A 24,315-nucleotide genomic window follows, 5' to 3' on the forward strand; every position below is an offset into this window, starting at 1 on the left:
CGGAGGCGGCCCGAGCCTGGGCCTGGGCACAAACAGCTCCTTCATCCAGCGGGGCGGGAGCCGGGCCCCGGAGCGCCCCGGGACAGGGTGCGGCGGCCCCCGCGCTGCCCGGGACGCCGGCTCTTCCAGGAGGGACCGGGGGCCTCCTCCTCACCAGGTATCGCCTGCTCTCCCCGCTTGGGTTGTTTCCAGACCGTACTTCTAGGTGAAGAAGTAAATACTGGATGCCGGAGCCCTTTTGCTGCCGAGGGCCGGGAAGCACCCGCCGTGTCTGCGTGCGGAATTCCCGCGGGCAGATCCCATCTCCCGGAGCCGGGCAGGGAGGGCTCGGCCCACACACCGAGGCGGGAGGGGTGACCCGCAGGGCTTAGCTGGGGGGGAAGGCCCGGGATCGCAGCTGCTCCCTGTGCCCCTCCTCCCCGCCCTGAGCGGCGACATGCCGGCCCTGGGGAGAGAGGATCGCAGAGAGGATTGATTTCCTCTCCCGTTTGGGAGGAAAGCAAGAGCGTCGCTCGGTGTGTAGGTGCTCTTGGTGAAGGCAGCTCTTGCAGGTGGCTGATGGAGCGGTATCCCTACCATCCCTTCGGAGGTGTGTCCCATGCTTCCAAACAAACCGCCTGAAGGAGGAGCTGAGGCCTCCGGGGTCCCCTGTGACAGTGGCTCTCTGTGTTCACCTGTGAGTCCTGCTTTCTGGAAGCAGTGCTGTGTGTGCAGAAAGGATGAGGGGATCTCGAGGAGCCTTTAGAGCTCTTTGTTCGCTGAGGAAAGATCATCCTCGCCTTTCTCCTGCACCACTTCCTAAATGTACATCTCACAGGGCAGCCCAAAGAGCAGAAAGGGGACCTGGCCAGAGTCAAAAGGTCAAAATCAGGAGCTTCTCCACAGCAAACACTCAAAAATGAATCAGTCTTTGCCCAGAAAAAACCCTCTCTGGGGTCATGTGAAGGGAAGTAACACCAAGGGTGCTTGTAAACTGAGGAAGTGATAAAACAAAAGTGATCAACAAAAAAAAAAGAAGGGAAAAAGTATTCCATGGCATGCACTGACAGGGACGGTGGGTACAGCTGCCCTGCTGGATGAGGAGCCTCTCCAGAAGCTCAGAAAAGCTTTAGCCTTTACTCCCCAGTACCAGAGGCTTCACACGATTCAAAACAGTGTTTCAGCACTTATGATGAGAGTCAGTTAAAAAAAACCCCACACAAACTAAGCCCTTCAAATATAACAGGTTTTGGTTTTCTTTACTTACTTCCTGTTCTAAATTTTCTGGTCAACAGTTCAGCTGGGCTTTTTCCACTGTTTATTTGGGTGTGTAAATATGCTTATTTTGGTAGGGCAGCCAGATTGCGACACCAGCTAAGAGCGTCCAGCCTGCTGTGACCGTGGGCTGCAGCTGCAGCTGGCAGTGGATGTGCACATTCCTCTGTGTGTGTGTGTGTGTGTGTGTGTGTGTGTGTGTGTGTGTGTGTGTGCGTGCTGGAGATCAGTGTATTTATCCATACTGGCCATGTTACCCCCTGCCAGAATGATGTTAGAGCTGGCACCACTATGTCTTAGTGGTGACATACAGCTATTTGAGGCAAGAAAGAATAAAGACCCCCTTGTGTCACATGAGGCTGACATTCTCTTCAGCTATAGGAGTTGAGAGGTGAAGTCACGTCACAAAGTATCTCGGTATTTTTAAAACGAATTCGTTCTGGCCTGGGAGAAGCAGGATGGTGGCAGGGACATGAAACCCACATCAGGCAAACTGGTGTCCTTGCTGGGGAGTACAGCTCCAGGTAACTCTCTCTGGTTTCTGTCCTGTTCTTTGTACACTATGAAGGGACAGAGAGCTAAACAATACCTGTCACCCTGCATGTCCCTCCCCAAGAGCTACTGCAACTGATCTGCTTTTAAAATGCTGATTTTTGCAAAACACTCAGGCCAGTCTGAGGGGATGAGAAGTGTCAGCCCTGCTGGGACTAAGCTGGACTGCCACATCAGCTAAAAATAGTTTATCCTTCTCTGCCCTCCACCCAGCAAGATGCAGGCCGTGCTGCCAGGGCAGAGCCATAGGTGGGCCTTGCACTCAAAGCAGGATCAGTAGCTCTGCAAAGCCCGAGCTGTTCTCAGTCATACAAGCTGTGTGTAGCCTCTGCTTTGCACCCATTTAGTTTTTGGCATGAAGGCTTGTGCTCCTGGACTGCAGCATTAGGGGCAGGAAAAGTGGTGCATTGAACAGGTGCTTGTCATGGTCTTCTGAGCTGTTCTCACAGGCTCCATCGCTGTCAGCAGCCCCTTCCTGCCCTCACTGGATTTTGCAGCACAGGGATCAGTTGATACCAAACTGGCTCATCTGCAAAAATCCCATCTGAACTGGGTAGACTTGTGAAACCTGAATCTCCACCAAGCCACAGCTCCCCTTTCTTCCCCAGGGACAGGGAGGTCAGTCAGGAAATTCAATCTCCACCATGGTCCAAGGGCTTCAGCAAAGGAGAGTTGTGAGGGACAACTGAAAGCACATCTCTGGCAGGTGGATAATGTACCCATTGCATATGTTCCAGGGCGGCTGAAAAAGCAGGGCTATGCTTGTCCATGGACTGCTGGGAGGCTCACTGCGCACTCTGAGAGCCACACGCCATTTCCACAGCTGCCAGTTCTGAGTGAGAAGGTTTGTTCACAAAGATGTATTTAGATACCTTTCTCAGAACCAGTTTTCCTCAGTAATTACAGAATTATTACCCAGCCCCTCAATTTCTCGTTGCTTACATTCTTCCTTACTTTCCCTCTTCCCTTCCCACAGCATTTTTCCAGACTGGGTTTCTGGGTGTCAGCCATGCAGGCCAGCAGTTCTGGTCCAGGGTCCATTTTCCCCCCCATACTGTGTCCTCTTCCTCAGCTGTGCAGGCACTTCTGTAGTCAGCTTGTAAAAGAAGATGTGATAATTAACAGAAAGAAACTTAAGCGTTGCGCAGAGAGGAAGGAGATGGGTTGTAACAACCCTTGGCTGTGATGCAGAAGGAATGCAGTGACAGGCAACAGTTCCTGCTGCTCTTTCCCTTCTTACATAGCAGAGACATCAAATTTTAAGTAGTAAAACCTCAGGGGTAAGTGAGAAGCTGTGTGAACAGTTATGAACAAGGATCTCATAAATAAACCTGACCTATCATAGTTCCATGTTGTCTGTCTTGCCTAAATTTACATCAAAGATGCCAAAAGCCACAGGAAGATGGTAAATCAGCCTGTCATTGTAAATGCAGGCACTGGTTTCCAGTAAAAGTTCTCAGAGAGCAATTAGTGAGGCTGGATTTCTAGTCACTGATAAGCAAGCCCCATAGGAGAAACCAGAACTATCAGGGCACACAACTGAAGGTCTGTCTCACTCAGCATCCTCTCCGAGAGTGAATATTGTAGCTATTCCAGGAAAAAATTAGTCATAGACAGAAGGGATCCTCCCCCGACAGCCTTGGTCAGATTTTGGCAGTAACCTACTGAAGGGGTGCCTGACCCAGCAGGAGCACCCCTACTCAACCTGTTCAAAGCTGCTAAAGGATTTATCACCTCTGAAGTTGCCCAGTCTCTCTCTCCTGGGCCCATTTAGTCCTGGCTTCGGGGAGTTTGCAGGGTGCATGGAGCTGCATGGTTCAGTTCTGCTTGGTGCCTTCACCAGTGTGAGACCTGAGCTGGCCATGGCCAGGAACACAGGCTGGCACTTCAGTGGGATGGGCAACCAGGTGACTGTCTGCTGAGAGCTGTGTGCCACTCCTCAGGACAGGTGCCAGCTCCAAGACTTGCCCAGGACGGGGGAAAACAGGGGGAAATAGAGACACTGCACTTCCTGGAGAAGCAATCAGCAGATGAGGAGTGGAGTGGAGCCCAGGACATAAAGCAAGTTATAAAGTAATGCAGAGAGAGGCAAAAACACAGGCCCTTGGAGCAGCAATACTGGCTGGCACCTGGGGACTGCCACGTGCTGCTGAGAGAGCATGGCAGCCTTGGATGCCCAGAAATCTGTCCAAGGTAGTGAGTCATGCTGGCAGTACAAGGACCAGGAATGGATTGGAGACCTCCAGTGTCATTTGATTCTGCTGCCCAGGCAGTGATAGCCCTCACTGCTGGAGATCCCAATATTCAAGTAACCTTTTGGCCTAACAAGCTTAAAAAAAGCCAATTTCTCCAGAGCTCTGTGCCTTTTGCACCTGACACAATAGAAAACTTGATGAGTGCCTCACTCCCTCAGATTTTATTGAGGAAACCTTCCCCAAACCAGCCCAAGCCCTAGTGGTGCATGAGCAGATCTGCTGAGGATGAGGTAGTGGCTGCTTAAAGACTTTTCGAAACTTTTTTGTCATATCAAAAGCTGATTTTTTAAACCTAACCACAGTCCTAGTTGTGTGCAGCAGTTAATTAGTTGCTGGGGAGGGATTATGTTACATCTCATGTGGGTATTTCGTAGCCCTGGATGATAGTGATGTGTGATATGCTGTTTCCAAATGCAGGTAGGAACCTCTCTCCTCTCTCTGCATCCTGGAGATGGCCTCACCCAAGGTTGCAGTGGTGGGTGCAGGAGTCATTGGCCTGTCCACAGCACTGTGCATCACAGAGACTTGTCCCAGCTGCTCTGTGGCAGTCCTTTCAGATCAGTTCAGCCCCAACACAACGAGTGATGTGGCAGCTGGGATGCTCATCCCTCATATCTACCCAGGTTCGTTTAATTCAGGGCAGCACTGCCCATGGCACCTCATGCAGCTGTGTGCAGCAGTGCATAGAGGCTCAGGAAAAAAGGTGCCCTCACCTGTGTTTTCTGTCCCATATCCTTGATACTCATTTGAATGCTTCTCTTTGCATTATTCCTCTCTGCACATTTGGTTTTGTTCACATGCAGACACACCGATCCACAGGCAGAAGCAGTGGTTCCAAGAGACCTTCACTTACCTTTTTGCCATCAGCAACTCGGCCGAGGCATCAGAGGCTGGCATTCACCTGGTCTCTGGGTAAGAACAGCCCCTGGGGCAGCCTTTGGTACATTTATGCTGTGTTCTGGAGCAAGTTTTTTTTGCTAGATTCAGGGGTATTCCCTTTAAGGAATAGCTTTTAAGTTTATATTCCCAAGAAACTGCATTGTAGCTGCTCACATATGATGGATTTTTAGGCAAAATTCAGGAACAGGTGTGCACAGAAAACCCACTCAATTCTGACCAGCACCAAATATCTTTTAATAACCAATGTTTTTCACACTGTTACCTACTAGCTGTTTGCAGCAGGGATCATCTCCATAGGAATGGGACTGCAGGATCCTCCAGCTTCAGCAAATAGGTACAGGGATTCTACTGGGGTGTGTGTGTGTTGGGGGTGTTTTATGCTGCCTATTATGTACTGAGAAATTTGCCTCTTAGGAGTATTGAGACTGAGCACTCTGTAGCTTTATGGATACCCGAGGAATGGTGAACAGGTGTGCAAGTGGCCCCACCAGCTCCAGCCAGGTGTCTGCAGTTGTGGTGGGGACACTGTATGAGGGCACTCTGTACGTACACCATCACTGGAAGGGCTCTCTGCAGTTTATTTACCCTGGTGTGCCACCCTCACACTCAGCTGTGCTGACCTTCTGCCTGTTTGCCCAGACAGAAGGTATTGCAGGAGCAGGCAGCAATTTTTCCCCATTGCTGTTAGCCTTGCCAAGTGGCACTGATGGGGAGAAAGAGGTTCTGAGCTCCTGGGCTTGTTCTAAGATTGCCATGACACATAACATGGCAGAGCAATAGCAGTGAAGTTTTCCAGATTTTTCTCTGTCTTTTTAGTTGGCAGATCTTTAAAAGCCCTCCCAAGGAAGAGTTACCTTTCTGGTCAGATATTGTGCTGGGATTTCGACCAATGTCCAAAGCAGAACTCCAGAAGTTCCCGCAGCACCGATTTGGTCAGGCCTTTACAACCCTGAAATGTGACTGCCCACCTTACCTGCTGTGGCTGGAGAAAAGGTAGGGTTTGCTGCACCCTGGGCATACAGGGGGAAACCCTGGCAGAGGGACTGGAGACAAGACAGGGTTTCCTTGAGAGCCTTAGATTTGAACAAAACTGGGAAAAGGCTGTTTCTCATTGCGGAAGATGCAACAAGCTCTTTCTTGGGGAGAAGCACAGGAAATAAATACAGAACTTTTCTGAAATGTGGAAGGCCCTATTCATGCAATGTCCACTTTCTCCCAGTGTGTCTGTACAGTGGGGCTTGGAGTGTGAGTGACTCTGGGCATAGGGCCAAGATAGCCACAGGGGCCATGCTTGGCCAGCCAGACCTTGAAGGTACATCAGGAGCCTGCCATGTCCTGAGAAAATATTTGGCCGCTCCACATTTGCCAAACTTCCCAAATAGTGTCCCTCTAGTGTCCCTCTGTTTTTAAAGATACCTCCTGTGCCTGTGAGAATATGCACATCTAGGAAGGTGTCTTATTGTGAAGACTTTGCTCTTATGAAGTAGCTGGACCAATTCTTCTCAAATTTGTTCAACAATTGGAGTAATTTCTTAATCCATTTAGACGAAAAAAACCCCAAAGTGTTAAATACCATCATCTTGTAACAAATTTCTTGAAAAAGTTTGCCGGCATAAGATGGGTGATGCACTCACTCTGAGGAGTTGTGGCTTCAGAGTTCATGCCTGGATTGACATCAAAGTTAGAAAATCTGCTGATTTCCAAATTTTTAAGTTTCCCCCCAATACCTCAATTTTGGAGAACCATAGGAGAGACGGGATGCAGATCTAAAAGGGCTTTGACATGCTGGGACATACTGGGGTAAGTATTTAATCCAAATAAGGACCTCTAAAGTGAGCAAATGTCTGTATCCGCTTGAGAGAAAGAGACAGGCTGCAAGCTGATTTGGGGTTAAGTAAAGAGATGTGTACTGACACCAAGGTACAAATTCCCAGCTCAGCTGGTTACTTGGATGCCTTTCATCACACTGCAAAATGTGAAAAAACATTTCTTGTTGTAGCAGCCAAGTGGGCTGGGAGTTCTCCTGTGGCACCAGTGCCATGTGAGGTCTGTGCACATGATCTGTCATGTTTCATTGACTAACTGAAGCAAATTTCTGCTGCAGGACAGCTAAGTTGTACAACCCATTTGGTATCTGCCATGTGATTTCTGCTCCCTCCTTATTCCTGCTGTAGTCATCTTATTTCTCAAAGGATGTAGTCTAATGAGATGATCAAGCTCTTTTTTTTTTCTCTTCTCCCTGGTGATGAGAAGTGAGAGAATATTAAACATGTAGCTAATTCTCAAACCCCTAGTGACCATTCTCCTGGCAATCCACAAGGAAAATTTTTGTTGTGCCTACCTTGCTTGGCCAAAAATAGACTTCAGGAATTTTTTCCTGCTCACTTGCCCAAATTCAGGAGTTTTCAGGAGGTTTTTTCATTGGTGTATTTTTTATGGCATGGTGACAGAGTCCCAGTTACAACTCTTAGGAGCTTGTCCTGCAAGCTGCCCAGCCACAGCTGCTGCATGAGATCTCCCCTCTGTTCTTCACAGACAGCTTCAGTGTCCTGCTACATCAGGCTCCACATCATCAACTATGCCCTGGATTCTTGGCTCACTCACTGCTTTGTGGGAAACCACTGCCTTCATAGTAGAGTTGATGACTTTGCCAGGTGCTAGAAGGTTGCAGAGGATGGGATTTTCCACTTAGTGCATCACAGACCTGTCTCCTGACTTGCTTATGCTAAAACCCCCAGCAAAACCCCCCTGCAATGGGATCCAGCTGACAGCATGCAGGGACTCCAATTCATACCAGTGATTTTCCATGGGGGAAGGGCGGCTTTAAAATTCAGGCGAGTTCAGGGGAGATTTGGCTTGAAATTCAACTCAAAAATTAATCTCAAGAAGAGGTGACTTCACTGAAGAACAGACATGTATGTATAGTGCTCTGAGCTGTCCTGGGGGACTGCTGGCTGCTGCTCCAGAAGATTATGGGCACCTGGGCGTCCTGTGCCACCTCTGCCCAGCCTTAGTGCGGATATTAGGGCTTGGCACATGGCATTAGATGGCTTTGTAGCTCAGGAGGTGAGTTGGGAATGAATGTGGCAGCATATAACAGGCACATTAAAAGGGGTGTAGGACAATAGCTCTGCCACTAGCATGAGCAAGTTGGTAAATCTGTTGTTTCCCAGCTTGCTTGGGCTGTTAAATATTGATACTGTTACAGAAATGAATCAGACCACGAAGACCTGACTATTTGCCTAGGGTCTGATGCCAGATCCTTCTCTAAAATTGCTCAACTTGCTGTACTTTTTCCAGCCCTACCAGGCTAGATACCTCTGATCAAATCAGATAAATCACAAACAGAACCCCCATGGCATTTTCTTTGCTTTTTGTTCTATGTATTGTTTGGTTTTGATCAGTATGTAAAGGCAAAGGCAATCTATCTCATTTACTTAATGTTCATCATAATTACATATGGGTTTCTTTTCTGCCTCACTTTTGGAGTCTTTTTGCAGGTTGAAAGCAGCTGGCATCCAGATGCACACCAGGAAAGTGGCAGACTTGTGGGAGCTGCACAGAGAATATGACATCGTTGTCAACTGCACAGGCATGGGAGCCCACCAACTGGTGGGGGACAAGCAGCTCTTCCCTGTCAGGGGACAAGTACTCAAGGTTCGCGCTCCTTGGGTGACACAGTTCATCCGGGATGGAGATGGCTTAACTTACATCTACCCAGGAATACACAGGGTGACCCTGGGGGGAACCAGGGAAAAAGGGAGCTGGAGTCTCTCTCCTGATGCTGGCACTACTAGAGACATCTTTGACAGATGCTGCTCCCTTGAGCCCTCACTGCAGGGAGCTCAGGATATCGAGGTGAGGGTGGGCCTGAGGCCATCCAGGCAGTGTGTGAGAGTGCAGAGAGAGGTTTTGAGCCAAGGAGGAATTAAGCTCCCAGTGGTTCACAACTATGGGCATGGGGCAGGTGGCTTTTCAGTGCACAGGGGCACAGCCAAAGAAGCTGCTCACCTGGTGGAAGAGTGCATTTCTGCTCTGCAAGGCTCCTCATCGAGAGCCAAGCTTTGAATCCCAGAGGCTCCTTTTCCATTTACAGCTAGTGCTGCATCTCCTAGCAGCAGCTTGGACTTCAGGTCCATTACTGTATAGAAGGGAACTAAGTCAACATCTTGTTCCAATGCAGATACTCAGTGGTATCTGTAACCACCTTGGAAAGGCATGATATGTTGATCCATGTATTAGCCCAGCTGATCATCTCCTCCATCTGCCCTGGGCATTTGTCTTAGTCTCATGTGAAGAGGACAAGATACATAAATACTCTTCACATAACAGATTGCTGCAGTATAATTCAAATAACATCAATTAAGCATTTCTGCACCTGCATCTAAAGGGTCTCAGATGCAGTAGGCTCAGATTCAGTAAAAATAGGTTGTCTCCTCTTGTACCAAATCTAATCTAGAATTGCCCTTGTTTCTGCCACCTTGCTAATAAATTTTATCATTGTCTATAGGATTTAAAAAGAATAGAAAACCCCATGCAGTGCTGCATTACAGTGCTGCATTACAGTGCTGCATTAGAGTGCTGAAGGTCAGCTCTTATAGAAAGCAGTTTTAGGTCACTGTCACACACAGTGACCAGGCAAGTGTGATTTTAAGAGCAGGTCTGTAATACCCATCAATGCATTTGCTCATATTGCACCTCAGGGAATTTAATGTTTCTGCTAATATTGCCCCACATGAGCTACAGTTTTGTGTGTCTTTTCTCATGCTAGTTTGCAAATCTGTTTTTTCCCTTCAAGGCCCTCAGATTTTGCTCTTAGACACCAATGATTTCCCCCCAGGCCCTCCCCTCCTCCCCCACACAGCAACATTGATATGGCCTTTGTTCTTCTGAAGAGGATTTTTCAGAGTGGGCTGGGGAATGCAGCATCCCTTTTCTACTTCACAACAACACTGACTGCTTTCCTTGCAACAGCTGATAGGAATAAATTGGAGACAAACCAACAAGGATTCTAACACCATCAGTTTTATAGAAGAGCCATTTAAGACTAGATAAACAGTCCAAGGAAAAATTTGTCTGTAACTGGACATGAGCAAGTTCCTTTGCTGTAAGAAAGCCGAGTCCTCTGCTCACTCCATGGCAGAGGCTCTGTTGGGCTTTACACTCTCCTCAGCAATTCAAACCCTCTGATGTGTCTGAAGATAATCACTCCCCAAAACTGGATCTTACCATCAAAGTACAGGTCTGACTCTTAGTGATTAAATGACTCATTACATCTTTAATGGCTCACTTGAGAGTGTTACCATCCATTTTTGTCCAGCTTTTTTGTCCATAGAATTACAAAACCATTCAAAGTCCTTCAATAATTCCAGTGATTAAAATTAACTGAAAAATAAAGTTCTAATAGTGGAGCAAAGGTCACTTCTGTAGTGTTTTCTTTCATAAGCAAGGGATTTTCTTTCATTTGGGATGGCCTGACAGGGCCAAGAAAGGCCACGTTCAGCTACCAACTCCTGCTGTTCTTAGGGGGGATGGAGACAGTTATCATTTGCAAGGGACAGCTGTCAGAAGAAACATCACCAAATTAAATTATGGGTCAAAAAGTGCCTGGGACGAGCCTAAGCCAGCCCTGCCTTCAGCAGGCAGAAGAAGAATGAAAAAGAGAGTCCTCATTTTCTCAGCTCTGAAAGCTAATTTTGCACTCCTCCCTTTGTCCCCCCCCCATTTGTCCTTTCCAGTGGTATGAGAGGGCAGAGCTGCTGCTTTTGGCAGCAGTGTTGGTGCAGGGCTTGTCAAACTGCAGCTTTGTCCTCAGCTAACACAGAACATAAAAATACTTGGAAAAAGAATATAAAAATGGACTCTTTCTCTTAATCTTTATTTAAAGTTTTAAAATAGCAAACAGTGTAAGTTATCCTGGAGCAAGAAATGCTACTAACGCTAATAGGGTGTTCATAGTCCCATAAGAAAGCAAAGCTGTGCTTGTCTCTTCTTCTCTGCAGGGTGTTGGGGTTTCTTCTAATCTACTTGTAAAAATTGTCTGGTTGATACAGTGTCAAAACAGGTTTGGCTGCAAAGCTTATCCATCTGGTGTCCTAGCTCTGCTCGTGGCCAGCATGGAGGACAGCCACTTCTGATCTAGGGTCTTCCTCATCTGAATGGTAACTTAGTGCTTCAGATGATTTATCTTCCACACAGTTGTTGCCTTGCTTCTAAAACCATTTATGGTGCTTCTATACTCCCCAACATCCTGTGAAAACAGGTTCTTTAAAGGGAGAAACTTCTTTGTCCAGGAGCAGTGCTTGTTGCCTTCATCTTTGTCTTGAACCTAAAAACATCATCTGATACCCCTTTCTTGCATGTTATGAGAGGTAATGACTCCATGGCCCATTTGAGTTTATAGAGCTCCACCATACTCTATCTCAGACTCTTCTTTCCCACTTGAAGAATCTTGGTTTATGTAATACATAATTGCCTCACTTTCACAAGCCCTGATCCTCGTGGGGACATACCTGTTGGAGAAGACAGCACAGTAAAGCATAGGCAATCCAGAAGGTTCCTTCTCCAAGTGATAGAGCAGCCAACAAAGTGAGGTGCTATGCTGGATCCTGTTCTTGTCAACAAGGAGGGGCTGGTGTCCCAAGTGAAGATATTTCTCAGGGGTCAGTACTGGGGCTGGTGCTGTTAAAAATCTTTGTCAGTGTCACAGACAGTGGGACTGAGTGCACCCTCAGCAGTTTGCCAATGACACCAGGCTGTGTGGTGCAGTGGACACACTGGAGGGAAGGGATGTCGTCCAGAGGGACCTTGGCAGGCTTGAGAGGTGGGACTGTACAAACCTTGTCATGTTCAACAAGGCCAAGTGTTAGGTCCTGCATCTGGACTGGGGCAATCCCAAACACAAATACAGGATGGGTGGAGAATGGACTGAGAGCAGCCCTGAAGAGAAGGACCTGGAGGTGTTGGTTGAGGAGAAGCTCAGTATGACCTGGCAATGTGTGCTTGCAGCCCAGGAAGCCAGCTGTATCCTTGTCTACATTGAAGCAGAGTGACCAGCAGGTTGAGGAGGGTGATTCTGCCCCTCTGCTCTGCTCTTGTGAGACCCCACCTCAAGTGCTGCATCCAGCTCTGGGGACCCCAACATAAGAAGAATATGCACCTGCTGGAGGGAGTCCAGAGGAGATAATGAAGATGATCAAAGGGCTGGAGAATATCTCCTGTGTACATAGGCTGAGAGAGCTGGGGTTGTTCAGCCTGGAGAGGAGACAGCTCTGGAGAGACCTTACAGCACCTCCCAGTACCTAAAGGGGGCTTACAAGAGAGTTGGAGAGAGACTTTTTGGAAGGGCATGTAGTAACAGAAATGGCTTTAAAATGAAAAAGAGTGGATTCAGATTAGCAAAAAATTCTTCACTGTGAGGGTGGTGAGGCCCTGGTACAGGTTGTCCAGAGATGTGGGTGTCATACCTGGAAGCATCCAAGGCCAAATTAAATGGGGCTTTAAGCAACCTGGTCTAATAGAAGGTGTGCCTGCCTGTGCAAAGGGGTGGAACTAGATGATCTTTAATATCCCTTCCAACCCAAACCATTCCATAACTCTATGACCTTTCTTCCATTCATAATATATTAAAATGCTTTCTAGTAATTAATAAGCATTTAAGTGGCAACCAGATACCTGGCCTGAGTAGTACTAGGTGTTTCACAGGCCATGGCTGTAGCTGGGTAGTGAGGCAGTCTTCCTCCCAGCTCAGCCAGGTGTTTTTCTCTGCTGTTAGCTATACTGATTTTCACCAGCCATTACTTTGTGCAAACTCATGAGATCGTTTTTGCAACTCCTTTAGGCAGTTTGCATTTTACTGCCTTGAACAAACTGGTACCACCAGCAGATCAGTCATTTGCCTGACTGATGGGTCTGTGGATGAACACTGGCCCTACCACGATCCCTCTAGGATGCAATTGGCAGCTTCTCTCCACTGTGAAGAATGGATGATTTATCCTTACCTTGTCTCTATCCTGTATGCAGTTGCTGACTCATGAGAGGATCTCCCCTCTTACCCTGTGCCAGATTAGCTTCTTAATGGGATCTTGGTGACAGATGTTGTTAAAGGCTTTCCAGCAGCTGAGCAGATCATAGCGAGCGGGTTGCTCTCATCTGCAGCTTCACAGTTTCCTCTGAAGCTGTCAGAGGGTGGTGGAGCACAGCTTCATAGGCTCTCACTGCAAAGCTCTGCCAATTCTCCCCTCTTAGTCTGTATCTCTCCTTGCAACTATTCTGTTACTATGGCTTTTGCTGTTTGCCTGACACAGGTGTCAGATTTAATGGCTTGCATTTCTCTAGATCCCTTTCAGCACTTAAAAGAAAACAGTATCAATTGCCATCCTTTTTCTTTGGCTGTTTTAAGTAAAAGCTTATACACTGGCTCTTATAGTGCAATAATTTCCATTAGCATTCCTTTAAAACCCACAAGCAAGTAACATCTGCTTTTCATGAATTTGCTACTATCCCTTGCATTTATTTGTTCTAAAGCCTCATCTAATGACCCTTCAATCTGAGGCAGCTTCCCTGCATTATCCCTTTAACAAATGGTTCTGCCATGGGAATTTCACTAAGCTTTTCTGTGCTGAACACAGACACAAGTAATCTGTTTAGCTGTTGTGTTAGGATGTGTTTCCTCTCAAACTCCTTTGCCACCTTGATCATCTGCTGACTGCACACCCTGGTCACCTGCAGAACCCTCCAGCAGGCTCCCTGCTCCTGCTGGGATAGAGGAGGCTCCTGCTGGGATAGAGGAGGCTTTTTGTCTCAAAATATTTTTTTAGTATTCCTTTCTGTTTCTGCTTTTAATTTGACAGAGTTCATGTCCTTTTCTTAATTTGGAGGGGATATATTTTGGTTCTTTCCCATGTAATTTTTATCATGCTATTACACTGACCCAGTAATTATCTTCCTTCTGGAATATGTCTGATATTTCTGACTTGTGATTATAAAGAGGTCAAAATGGCACCTTTAAACGAATGTCATCATGATTCTCTGCTCCTCTCTTCCTCCTCACTTCTCCAGTTTCCACCTTGAAATTCTTTTTAAAATCTTACTCCTTCTCACAGAGGTTTTTCTCCCTGGTTAAAGTCATGCCACAAAAAGATTGGGCATTCTATTCAGAAACCTCATGTTTTTGTTCCAAAATCTTTCAATTTGCCAAGAATATGCCCTAATATTTTGGAAATAACTGAACATCCTTCTGTTATGCTTCCCTGGGCATGGAAAATTTAAATAATCTAAAATATAGCCTAGATCCATAGTGATGCTGCCCTGTGCCAGCTGTGCACCTGCCCACAAAGGGGAGTCACACTATTTCAGAGCCTTCAGGCCAGCTCACTGACACTGACTGCTTTCAGGCAGTTGAAGTTTGTTGAGATGTTCCTGGCTGGCTTCAGCTGCCCAGCCCCAGGTGTTGGTCTCCAGCAATATCTCATCAGCCATCCCTGAGTTTTTGCTCATCACCCAAGACTCGTGCCAGGAGCTGAAGCAAAGCTGTGGCCTCTGTTGCCTCTCCAGCTCCAGCTGAAGCTGAGCCAGCAGCTGAGGAATTTTCAAAACTCTGTTTTGATCTTAAATCTGTCTGTGCTGCCGCATCAGCTCTGTAGAGTTCATCTGGAATCACAGAACAAGTGTCAGAGAAACACTCACACGTGGGAGAGGATTGACAGTGGAAGGTTCATTAAACCTCCCTGACTTCCTCGTGCTGATGAAAGGTGTCCTGAAAGAAAGACTTCGCTGTCACCTGGGCAAAGCTTTTTATCCCTGTGCTGTTCCTTAAGCCCATGCGTGTCTGGACATAAGCTATCCAAACTGTGCTTGAGGATTTCCTTCTTATCCACACTTTCTGATCTACACTGAAGAGGCACCCCTGGCAGATGGCAACCAATCTGGCACACTCACATGGAACTTCAAAGGTGTAATTGTGGTATAGAAAGAGAACGATTATATTTTGAGATATTTTTATCAATCCTTGCGATTACAGACAGCAGATGGGATGTGTGATGTATTTTAGAGCTTGAGCACAAAATGATAGTTTTCTGCAACAGGGAATTTTGTTGATTTTCCTCACAGAAACAATGCCATAAAGTCATATTTCTTGATAGAGGCTTTTGCTTCTGTTTAAAACAAATTTCTGGAAAATACAGGAAAATTTGCATTCACCATTCATTACCATTCTCTTCCAGTCAAGGACTATTTGAGCTAACTGCAAATTCATTAGGAATAAATGTAGCAATTAGAGATAACATCATGGCGTGGACCGAGATTTTTGTTGTTTTCACAGCAATCAAGTGACTATTGTTACATTGTCCGCTACTCTAGTCTATCCTGCTCTATTCCCTCCTTTCCACCAGAGGGAGATATTGGATCAAGCAGTTGCTGAAAAAAAAACTCGCACCATCTCAAAGAGCAAATGCAGTGATGCTTAATTCAGTGGAAATCTGGGTGCCTGTCGGGCTCCTACATACCTACAGGGCTTGGGGGATTTGGGTGCTTCAACAGAGCTTTGAAAAAGGATCGTGGATCCTTTATGGATTTATGGAGAACATTTAATAGAAGTACAATAAATGTGAAGGTAGCAGCGTACCAGAAGTGGTTGTTAATAAAAAACCCCAAGGAAAAAAAAAAACCAAAAAACAACAACAACAACAAACTAAAAAACAAACAAACAAAAAAACCCCAACCAAATAATCATAATACTAATATACTAATCCTAGGTAAAGCTGCTGCTATAGCAGCATGTCCCAGAGTTTTTCCCCCACCAGAAGGCTGGAGAGAAAACCATTGTCTTGGATAGCCAAGTGTCCTCAGTTCCTCATGTTATGGGTTCTTGGGGTCCCGCAGCCCCTCAAGTAATGCCTGGGTTGGACATTGTGTGGGGCAGTCCCACTGGGGCTGCATCCTGGTCCATGTGTCCACCGGCTCCTGACCAGGCTCCTGGTGAGCCCAGACACCATTCTGGGTGCTCAGGTATTAGAAATTACTGCTTCAAGATCTGAAATAGACTGGTTTCTTTCTGGGAATTTTCCCCTCATGTCTGTTTTTCTCAATGAAGAAGTAAAAATTACATATTTTGGAGAAGGAGAAGCAGACATGAGTCAAAAGCCAGGCTTACTAAGAAAGGGAGGTGCTGGTGAGAAAAGAAGGGGGGAAGAAATTTTCTGAAAGTGAGCAATTTCATACAAATGGTATTTCCAAAAGTAAAAGTACTTTCAAGGGAATATTTTTCCTGTGTTTTCCTTTCATCCTTTGAGCCTGTCTTACACCACTGACAGCAGCCAGCACTAGGGGAGCACTGCCCCACATCCCTTTCCTCTGCTCCTGTTAATGTCCACTACCCACCATAAGGCCACTATATTTCTCACACAGTAAGAGGCATGTACCATGAGCATCACGTGCTGTGCTCCCATCATTGTCACATCTCCTGCTTTTTGATTCAACTTCTCCAAAGTCCCAGTCAACCAGTGGATATCTAAGCCTGACATTAGCCTTTCCTTCAATTTGCAAGCCAAACAGAGGAAGGGAGGTTTGTTTATTTTCTGTGTCATCAGACAATTAAGCAACTGAGCCAGCTGTCAGTGTTTCAGAAGCACCTCTGTGTGAGCCTTCAGTCAGCATTTTGGCTAAAACAAGGTTCTGAAAAACAACCCTTCCCTCAGGGAACACAGTAGAACCGTAGAGGGAGCTCCTCTGTTGCACAAATGAGTGGTTTAGATTGCTTAAAGGATCACCATCAAATATATCAGTGAAAACAAACTTTAATACAAATGCGAAAGTCAGGCAAAGCCTGATATATAATACATATATATCCTTTATATGCATTCCCCATGCAGTATTAAAGGCTTACTCTAATACTGCATGGATAATACATATAAAGGATAACCAATTTAGAGTGATTTATGTGGAGGCCAAGGATGTAAAAAGGGGTAAGGAAGGAAAGGTTAGGGAAGACTCTCTGGTGAGATTCATGAGATTCAGAGTGAACTCCTTTGCTTGCTAGACTGCTTCTCAGAGAGGTGCCCACACATGGCTGGATCCTATCTCAGACTCACACAGGGTCAATTACTTGTCTAAAAGATCTAGAAGCACTTAAATGTTAGATTAAACAAGGATCAACTACAAATAGTAATAGCAGTTAAGGATTCAAGATAATAACATGCATAATATATTTGCTAGAGGGTGTCCAAGTGAATACACACCCCCAGATGCAAATATACAAAGGTAATACACACACAGGAACAGATATGTAATGTATACATACAAAGGTATACGTACTAAAACATTTCCCTTGAGAATCAGTGAAACACTCATATCTAATGCCTTTTTGGCATTTCTTAGCGGGGGTGAGGTGGGGTGATGAGGCTCAAGTACTGGGATATCAGTCCAGGTTCTGTTGCCAGGTGACGCTTCTCTGAATTTCACAAACTTGAGGGTTTGGACACTCTGACAGGTGTCCCACACAGAGGGAAATACTGATGCAGCCCACTGCAGTCCAGAAGAGCTCAAAGAGTCTGTCTTAGGACCACTGGCTTTAGGGCCATGAGATAGTTGGCTTAAGCCATTGATATATTTTCATCCTGGCTGCAATCTGGATTATTACTGGAATTTATGAAATTCCAGTGAGGATGGTACTGTTCCACTTGAGCTACTTTTCAGATAAGGAACATTCCAGGGCTGTCAGGGGTGACTGATTATTCCTGCTGTCATTTCCCACCTTGATAAGACAGCAGGAGTTCCTGGTATGGTCAGTACCGCCCCCCACCTTAGCTTTCCAAGAGCTCCCAGTATGATCAAGAGATGCTTCACCACCAATCTCTTGTGGAAAGGCCTGAGCAGGCCAGAGGAGAGGGGGGGAGGGATGAACCAATGCACTCACACTTCCTTCCCTCCTTTCCTCCCAACAAGAACATTGTTGAGCTTCAAGGAGATGGAGCCTCTCCTCTGCAAAGACTTGCAGCCAGTCAAATGATTTCTTGGTCGGTGGGGCAGCTGGTCTCCTTTGAGCATTTGAAGAACTGGATTTGGGCTTCTCACATCCCATGTTGCTGAGACTACAAGAAGAGCAATCCTACTTTAATGTGTGCTTCCAATAAAAAATGCTCAAAGGGTATTTTTGAAATAAAGAAGAGGCAGCTGAACTCCAGGGAAAGACTTCAAGAAATAACCCAATTCTCTACAGAGGTAAAGCCCCTGAGAAGCACTGGCTACCCTGCTTCTGAAAATCCCTCCATAATCCTGGGTGGGCACCATTTTTCTGTGTGATGAGTGTATCTGCACAGTGTCAGCACTCCAGGAATAATCACAGGACGAATTGACACAGAGATTTGCAGCAGGATAATTGCCTCAAACAGAAGGATAAATAGCTTTTTCTGGCATTTAATGGGCCTCTTAAGTGAACGGCAATAAACTCTATGCGAACAGCTGTTTTCCCTCTTTTTCGTCCTTTTGCATCTCATCCATAATTATGCACTAAAATGTTCTTGTCTGGGTTGCTGAGAGCAATCTTGTTGCTGTTTGTCTTTGCAGTGTAAGGCTGAGCACTTCAGCACAAAGATTGAGTAAAAAACCCTGGATTCCTAAAGGCTCCTGCCACTATTTATCAGTGATCATCTTCTTTGCTTTGTGTTAAGTCTGAGGGAGAAGTGAGAAGTTAAGGGGAAAATTTGTCTCTTCTAGTTGCTGCTCTGCATGTTCCAGTATTGGGGTGTCCCCCTGCAGGTCTTGGTGTCCTGGGCTCCAGCTAGGAGGTTCCTTTGCTTTCCTGGCTTCTGGCACTGACCCAGCTACAGTTCAGGAGAAGCTACGGCTTCACTTTTGCCTTGCAGGGGAGGTAAGTGTCCTGTGAGACACTCCTCCCCACTCTGTGCTGCCTGGACCATGGGGAGATAGCAGAGCAGCATTTCCTCTGTAGCTGGTGGATCTGCCTCCAGCCTTGCCGACAGGAGAGTAGGAGGCACAAAGCGAGCCCTGCAAAAAAGCCTTTATGCCTTCAGAAACATGTACTTTACCTGCTGATAGAGTACAGAGAAACGACCTTGTTCCTGAGGAAATTCGATTCATTCTGGCAAAGGGATCCCCTCCTAACAAGGAGCCCGTGAGCAGGCCAGGAGCTAGGGCACAGCCACAAGCATTAGCCCTGCTGAGTGTTCCTCACTGGAAGCAATGCCAGTAGAGGTGCCTGCATTGTCACAAAGCCACTCTGTCCTTCCCAGTTCATCTTTGAAATCTCCGACTGGCCTTTGCTTCCCACATCCAGAGCTGAGGAGGGAGGCAGACACGCTGCAAGGAGGCACATGCTGGAAGGATGAGCCCTGTGGTAGCACCTAACCTACATACAAACTCTTGGCTGAGGAGGTTATTCCAGTTTGGATCAATAGCGGTGTCTCTGCATCATTGATGCTGCTCCACATGACATTGAGGGCAAACTGCTTGGAAAAGAGCCTGCGGGAAGAACACTGAGTTTTATCCTCACCGTCTGCTCCTAGACAGGCTGCTCAGCTGCAGGGGAGCTGTGGGATCTTTTCTGCTGAGGGCAGACCATTTCTCTCCTCCTTGTTAGGATTGTATCTAAGACTTCGAAATGCAACCAGATGGAGGAGAGGACTGGCTGACCACATGGTAATAGCTCAGAAAAACAACCTTTTTGTTACAGATACAGACTGAATTTAAAAATGTCCTGAAAAAATGAGATACTTTCCAGACACGTGGATGAGACCTTTATTATAGGTGGATGCATATTATTGGCATGCATACTGGTCCTGAACATTTTGGAAAGCCTCCTATCCTAGAAAAGCTTCTTTTCATCCATCAGGTCTCAAAGATGCTGCCAGCCTATCCCAGCTTTTATTGTTTCCTATCACCTTTAATGATGCATAAATTGTATGGACACATGCCTGTGTATCAAACAACATTAAAAGACAGACCATGGAAAAAGTAAATAGTACATTAATTATAGGTCTTCATTTGTTTGTGAATCTTCTACTGAAACATTTTGCTACTGTTCTTCTCCCTGTCAGCCCCAGTGCTTTGGCTTGCACCTCATGCCCTCTTGGAGACCCCTTTTCCCTGAGTGCTTGCAGATGTGCTTTCTCTCAGTGACATCTGCTCCATTGTTCCAGTTCTTTTGCCATCCCCTATATAAATACTTTGGCATTTGTACTGTTCTATATAAGCCCATTAAAAACATCTAATAAAATGGATTATATAACTTCTTAGAGCCATCATTACTACTCCAGCTGTGGTGTTTTGTCAAACTCTGACAATTGTAGATTAATCCCTATGCCAAATTACACTTTTTAATGAAAAATATTCATCCTTGAGCTTAGAAGTGTAAAAATATAAGTCAAATTTATTGCATCAAAAAAAAGGCAGAGAGCTGAAGCCAGAATAACACTAAGATAATCTTTAAAACATACAGAAAATAGGATTTTTAATAGAAATGCAGGGTAATTTCTAAGCAAAGCTGGACATCTGCCTAGGATTACAATATAGATACAGGGGAAATACAGATGATGAACTGATATCACAAAAATCTTTGTGCAACAGTATATGAACTGCATGTGAGCTATCACTACTTAATTCCTGTAAACTGGAATGTCTTTATTTTATAATGCCAATACATTTTCGATTTTTTTACTAATATCTCTTCAATAAAATTTCCAGCCCTTATTTTAAAAAGCAGGCAGAATTTTGCTTGTTCAGAATGACTGGACAATTTAATAAAAGGCAGGCTGCACAAGCACTGTTATTCCTATCCAGGACTGAAACACAGCTTCTGGAGGCAACAGTTGTATTTTGTAGATACCCCAAGGATTAGGGTTAAATAAATAAAGTTGAGGCCCAGGAGTAGCAGAGAGCTGCAGAGCATCTCCTCCCAAAGGGCCGTCTCATTCCTATTCTTCTTCTCCTTCCTGCAGTGAATGTGTGTGCACAGGTACAGGTACATATGAGTGCAACCACACAAGGGTGTGACTCACAGGTAAACCTTGAGCTATAATCCCCTCTCCAGGCCAATAATTATCAACCATCTCTTCCATCAAATTTGGAGCACGCAGCAAGGCTGTGCTGTTCGATTCCCTCTGTAGCTGGAGGGAAAGACAGCTTCTGCCTGTGCCTCGTGCTGTGCTGCTGAGCAGCAAGATCAATCTTGTGTTAAGCTGCCTAAACGGCCCACAAGCTTGATGAGAGCTAATGGGAGACTGCATGAACATCTATTTTTTAGTTGTTATCCTCAAACTTACCAGTGGCGAGCTGAGAAGGCGTTTTAATGATTCACACAGCTTTGCCTTGACAGCTGTTCAGACACGTATTTCTCAGCAGCAGTAAGCGGGTAATAGACCAATACAGCCAATTTACTTCACTGTTGCTAGCATTTAAAAGATAAGACAAAGAGATTATTTCATAGTTTTCAGTGGGATTTAAGGCATGGGAAGGAGTAAGGGCTGTACCTACCTGGCAGAGCTGTGTGCAGGCTCCACAGAGGTCTGTCACTTGGTGCATAAAGAAATTCTTCCAGGATTTTTAGCTGCAATTTCAAGGAACAGAACTGAAACCAGGCTTGCACAAAAGCCATGACTGAGAAGCCACCCAGGGAACTACAGACTTTTAATTCCATGCTCCTCAGGGCTATGGCAGAGCTTTCGCACATAAATGCACAAGGCAATAAACTGGGCCAGGACCAAAGCTCTGACTGCTACAGACTCAGGATCTGAGGCACACACATCTTCTGTGGGAAGGACACATGGTGCTTGTGGAAGTTTCTACACAGAACATCTCTGTTTTCAAGTGCACGGAACAACGTCACTGATTTTTGAAGCATTAGTCAGGAGTGTAGGAGGAAGGAGAGGGAAAAACCCTTCCTTTGCTCTGTCCTGTAGATTTTGGCAAGTGGCTCATATCAAGTCCAGAGCCCAGAGTCAAAAAGAGTGTTTTTATTCATTTACTCATTTTATAGGAGGAAGGTTTGACTTGTATTAACAGCCCTTGGAGAATCTAAGGGGCTCCTAGTGGCATTTTTCCTGCCTGGGGTTTAATTTTGTGCAGGGATTGGGGCAGACATTTTAACTAACTAGAAGATAAACAAAAGCCCTGACAGTGGATGGAGGCAGAAGATGAATGGGGTAGGCAAGGTGGTTTGAACTGAAAATGGCCATAAGAGAGAAAAACATTAAATAACTGCTGCAAAGGAGAGATTTCATTACCAACAACATCCCAGGCAAGAGGTAATTTGTAAGCAGCAAAGATAGCACTGAAGCGATGAAATTTCATTTGTGTTAAACTTTTTCCTTCTAGAGGTTTAGTCTTACTACAGAGAAATTTGTAAATGAGAGAGAAATTTTAACAGTTTAAAGACTTTGCCAGGAGAAACTGAGGGAGCTGTAGCTCTGTGGTACCTACATAAAAAGTAGATACTGCAAGACCAATGTCTGATTTTGGTTATCAGGGCACGAAGCTCCCTGTTCTCAGCAGAAATTGCACGCTCACATCAGAGTCGCTGTTCCAGTTACTCCTTGCGTTTCATGGCGGCAGTTTGTGCTCAGCTGGATCCAGCTTGATGAATGTCCCTCTAACACCATCCATCTTGCTTTGGGAGAGCAAGCAGGGGAGGTTATTTGCTGCCTGACTCAGTGAGAGAGCATGTTTTGCGAAAGATATGAAACTTTGCAGAAGCTGTATTTCCCAGCAATCACCTCAGAAAGGCCCATCCTCCAGCTGGACTGGAGTTTCATGCATTATGCTAAAATTCTAATTTGCTCTATTTCTCAACAGGCTTTCTCACACACATATCTTTGCAGCCAATTCCTGGGGGAGGAATTGATTTATAATACACTTGTTAAATGAAGAAGTGAGACTGTTTAAGGGACTTTCTTAATTCTCACTGATTCTCATGCTAACCCTGATAAGATTTCTCATTGTCCCTGAGATTTCCTGAGATCATTCTCCACCATTGTTCTTTTGTTCTCTATCTTTAGAAACCCTCTGTTGTGTTTTTAACAGGCAGACTCACATTCATAAGAAATTGCAGGGCAGGGGAGTGGGGAGGAAGCACGAGAAATAAAACTGTTTGTTAAAACAGAAAAGGAAAATGAAAACACTGAGTTAAATTAGTGAACTCTTCTTTATCAGGACCCCTCCTAGCATACCCACAAACTTGGGCTTATCAGCTTTCTAAGGAAGGGAATACTTCGTACAAGGTCAGAACTTACAGTTACAGCTCAGTGATGACAGGAAGAGTGGCTGCATTCAAGTATTTGAGATTTTTGCTGAAACTACACGAAGAGAAGAACAACAAATGAAACTCTGATGCTAAAACCAAGAAAGACCTTGCAGTTTCTATTCTGCTCAGGTAGCCTTCTTTTATCTGAGTATGCATTGTTAAAGCTTTTAGGAAAGGTTTGATTTCTCAAGGATTAAACTTCAAGAGAGAGTTTTAAAATATATTTCTGCACTTTATACTTCTGGAGTCAACCTGCCTTCAAGACTTCCTCCATAACCATACACACACAAACTTATATTTTAATAGGACCTTCACATACCCTTATTTATTGGCTAGGTGCTGATAGCTTAAAATAACATTTGTGCTAAGAATTTTGTGAAATAATACCACTGCATTTAATGTTCCTGAGGTAAATCTAAAATCTCTCTTCCCTGAACAACAACATTACTTTTGTCCTCCATGTTGAATGTTGCCATTTCACAGAGGAGCAAAGTGATGCACAGGCACCCCTATAACAGCCCAAGTGACCTTCTGCTGATGAACTCCAGGTGATGCTCACAAATGGAGCCAGGTACATGTCTCTTAAGTTGATGTCAGTCATGATGGTGCAGTTGCACTCTCTCTTTGCCCTCATGAATGTGTTTGTTCCTCACACAAGCACCAGGACTTGTCTGATCCATTCGTGAGCCACCTAAGGGAAGTGGAAGTAGGAGAAGTCTGTGGTTGTCAGAAGGATCCACTTCCAGAGCCAACTGGCTTCCCTGTGGCAAACATCTGAGGTTGTGCCATGTTGGCTGAAAGCTGATCAACAGATAGAATTATAGCAACAAATGGGTCCAGGTCTATTAGGAAACTGCTTCAGATAGGGGTTTTTTGAGTTAGTTTTCATCTGTTCCAGGCCCTGTTTTGACTTAGTTGATGACAAAGGAGCCACCTTCCTGCTACAGGAAAGGCAGGTAGGAATGACACACCCTTCTGAGATGGGCCTACCTTTACAGTGTTTTAAAACAACCGTGGAATTGCTTTAACCTAATTCAGAAGGACAGTTTGCCTAAAAAATAGAGAACAGCAATATTTAAATGGCAGGAATCATGCACCTCA

At 45.5% G+C, this 24,315-nt stretch overlaps 1 protein-coding gene across 2 annotated transcripts; it reads left to right on the plus strand.

The window, feature by feature from the left end:
- Positions 1–12: 12 nt before the first annotated feature.
- Positions 13–10,380, plus strand: DDO (D-aspartate oxidase). Of its 2 annotated transcripts, XM_036381052.2 has the most exons (7): positions 13–157; positions 552–676; positions 2,544–2,650; positions 4,479–4,684; positions 4,865–4,973; positions 5,778–5,954; positions 8,462–10,380. In XM_036381052.2, exons 4-7 carry the CDS (start codon positions 4,513–4,515, stop codon positions 9,027–9,029), a joined length of 1,026 nt encoding a protein of 341 aa, XP_036236945.1. In that variant the 5' UTR covers positions 13–157; positions 552–676; positions 2,544–2,650; positions 4,479–4,512; the 3' UTR covers positions 9,030–10,380. The 2 variants fall into 2 exon arrangements, with proteins under 2 accessions (XP_036236945.1, XP_036236947.1); XM_036381054.2 differs by lacking the exons at positions 13–157; positions 552–676; positions 2,544–2,650; positions 4,479–4,684 and adding an exon at positions 5,231–5,295 and having other exon boundaries at positions 4,900–4,973.
- The last annotated feature ends 13,935 nt before the right edge of the window (positions 10,381–24,315 follow it).

This window comes from Molothrus ater, chromosome 3 (assembly GCF_012460135.2).
Source record: "Molothrus ater isolate BHLD 08-10-18 breed brown headed cowbird chromosome 3, BPBGC_Mater_1.1, whole genome shotgun sequence".
Taxonomy (NCBI): domain Eukaryota; kingdom Metazoa; phylum Chordata; class Aves; order Passeriformes; family Icteridae; genus Molothrus; species Molothrus ater.

Excerpts from the sequence above, each read along its gene's own strand:
- DDO (XM_036381052.2), top strand. The coding sequence starts at position 4,513 with ATGGCCTCACCCAAGGTTGCAGTGGTGGGTGCAGGAGTCATTGGCCTG. Across the intron at positions 4,685-4,864 it reads CATCCCTCATATCTACCCAG|ACACACCGATCCACAGGCAG; the intron begins GTTCGTTTAATT and ends GTTCACATGCAG. Across the intron at positions 5,955-8,461 it reads CTGCTGTGGCTGGAGAAAAG|GTTGAAAGCAGCTGGCATCC; the intron begins GTAGGGTTTGCT and ends GTCTTTTTGCAG.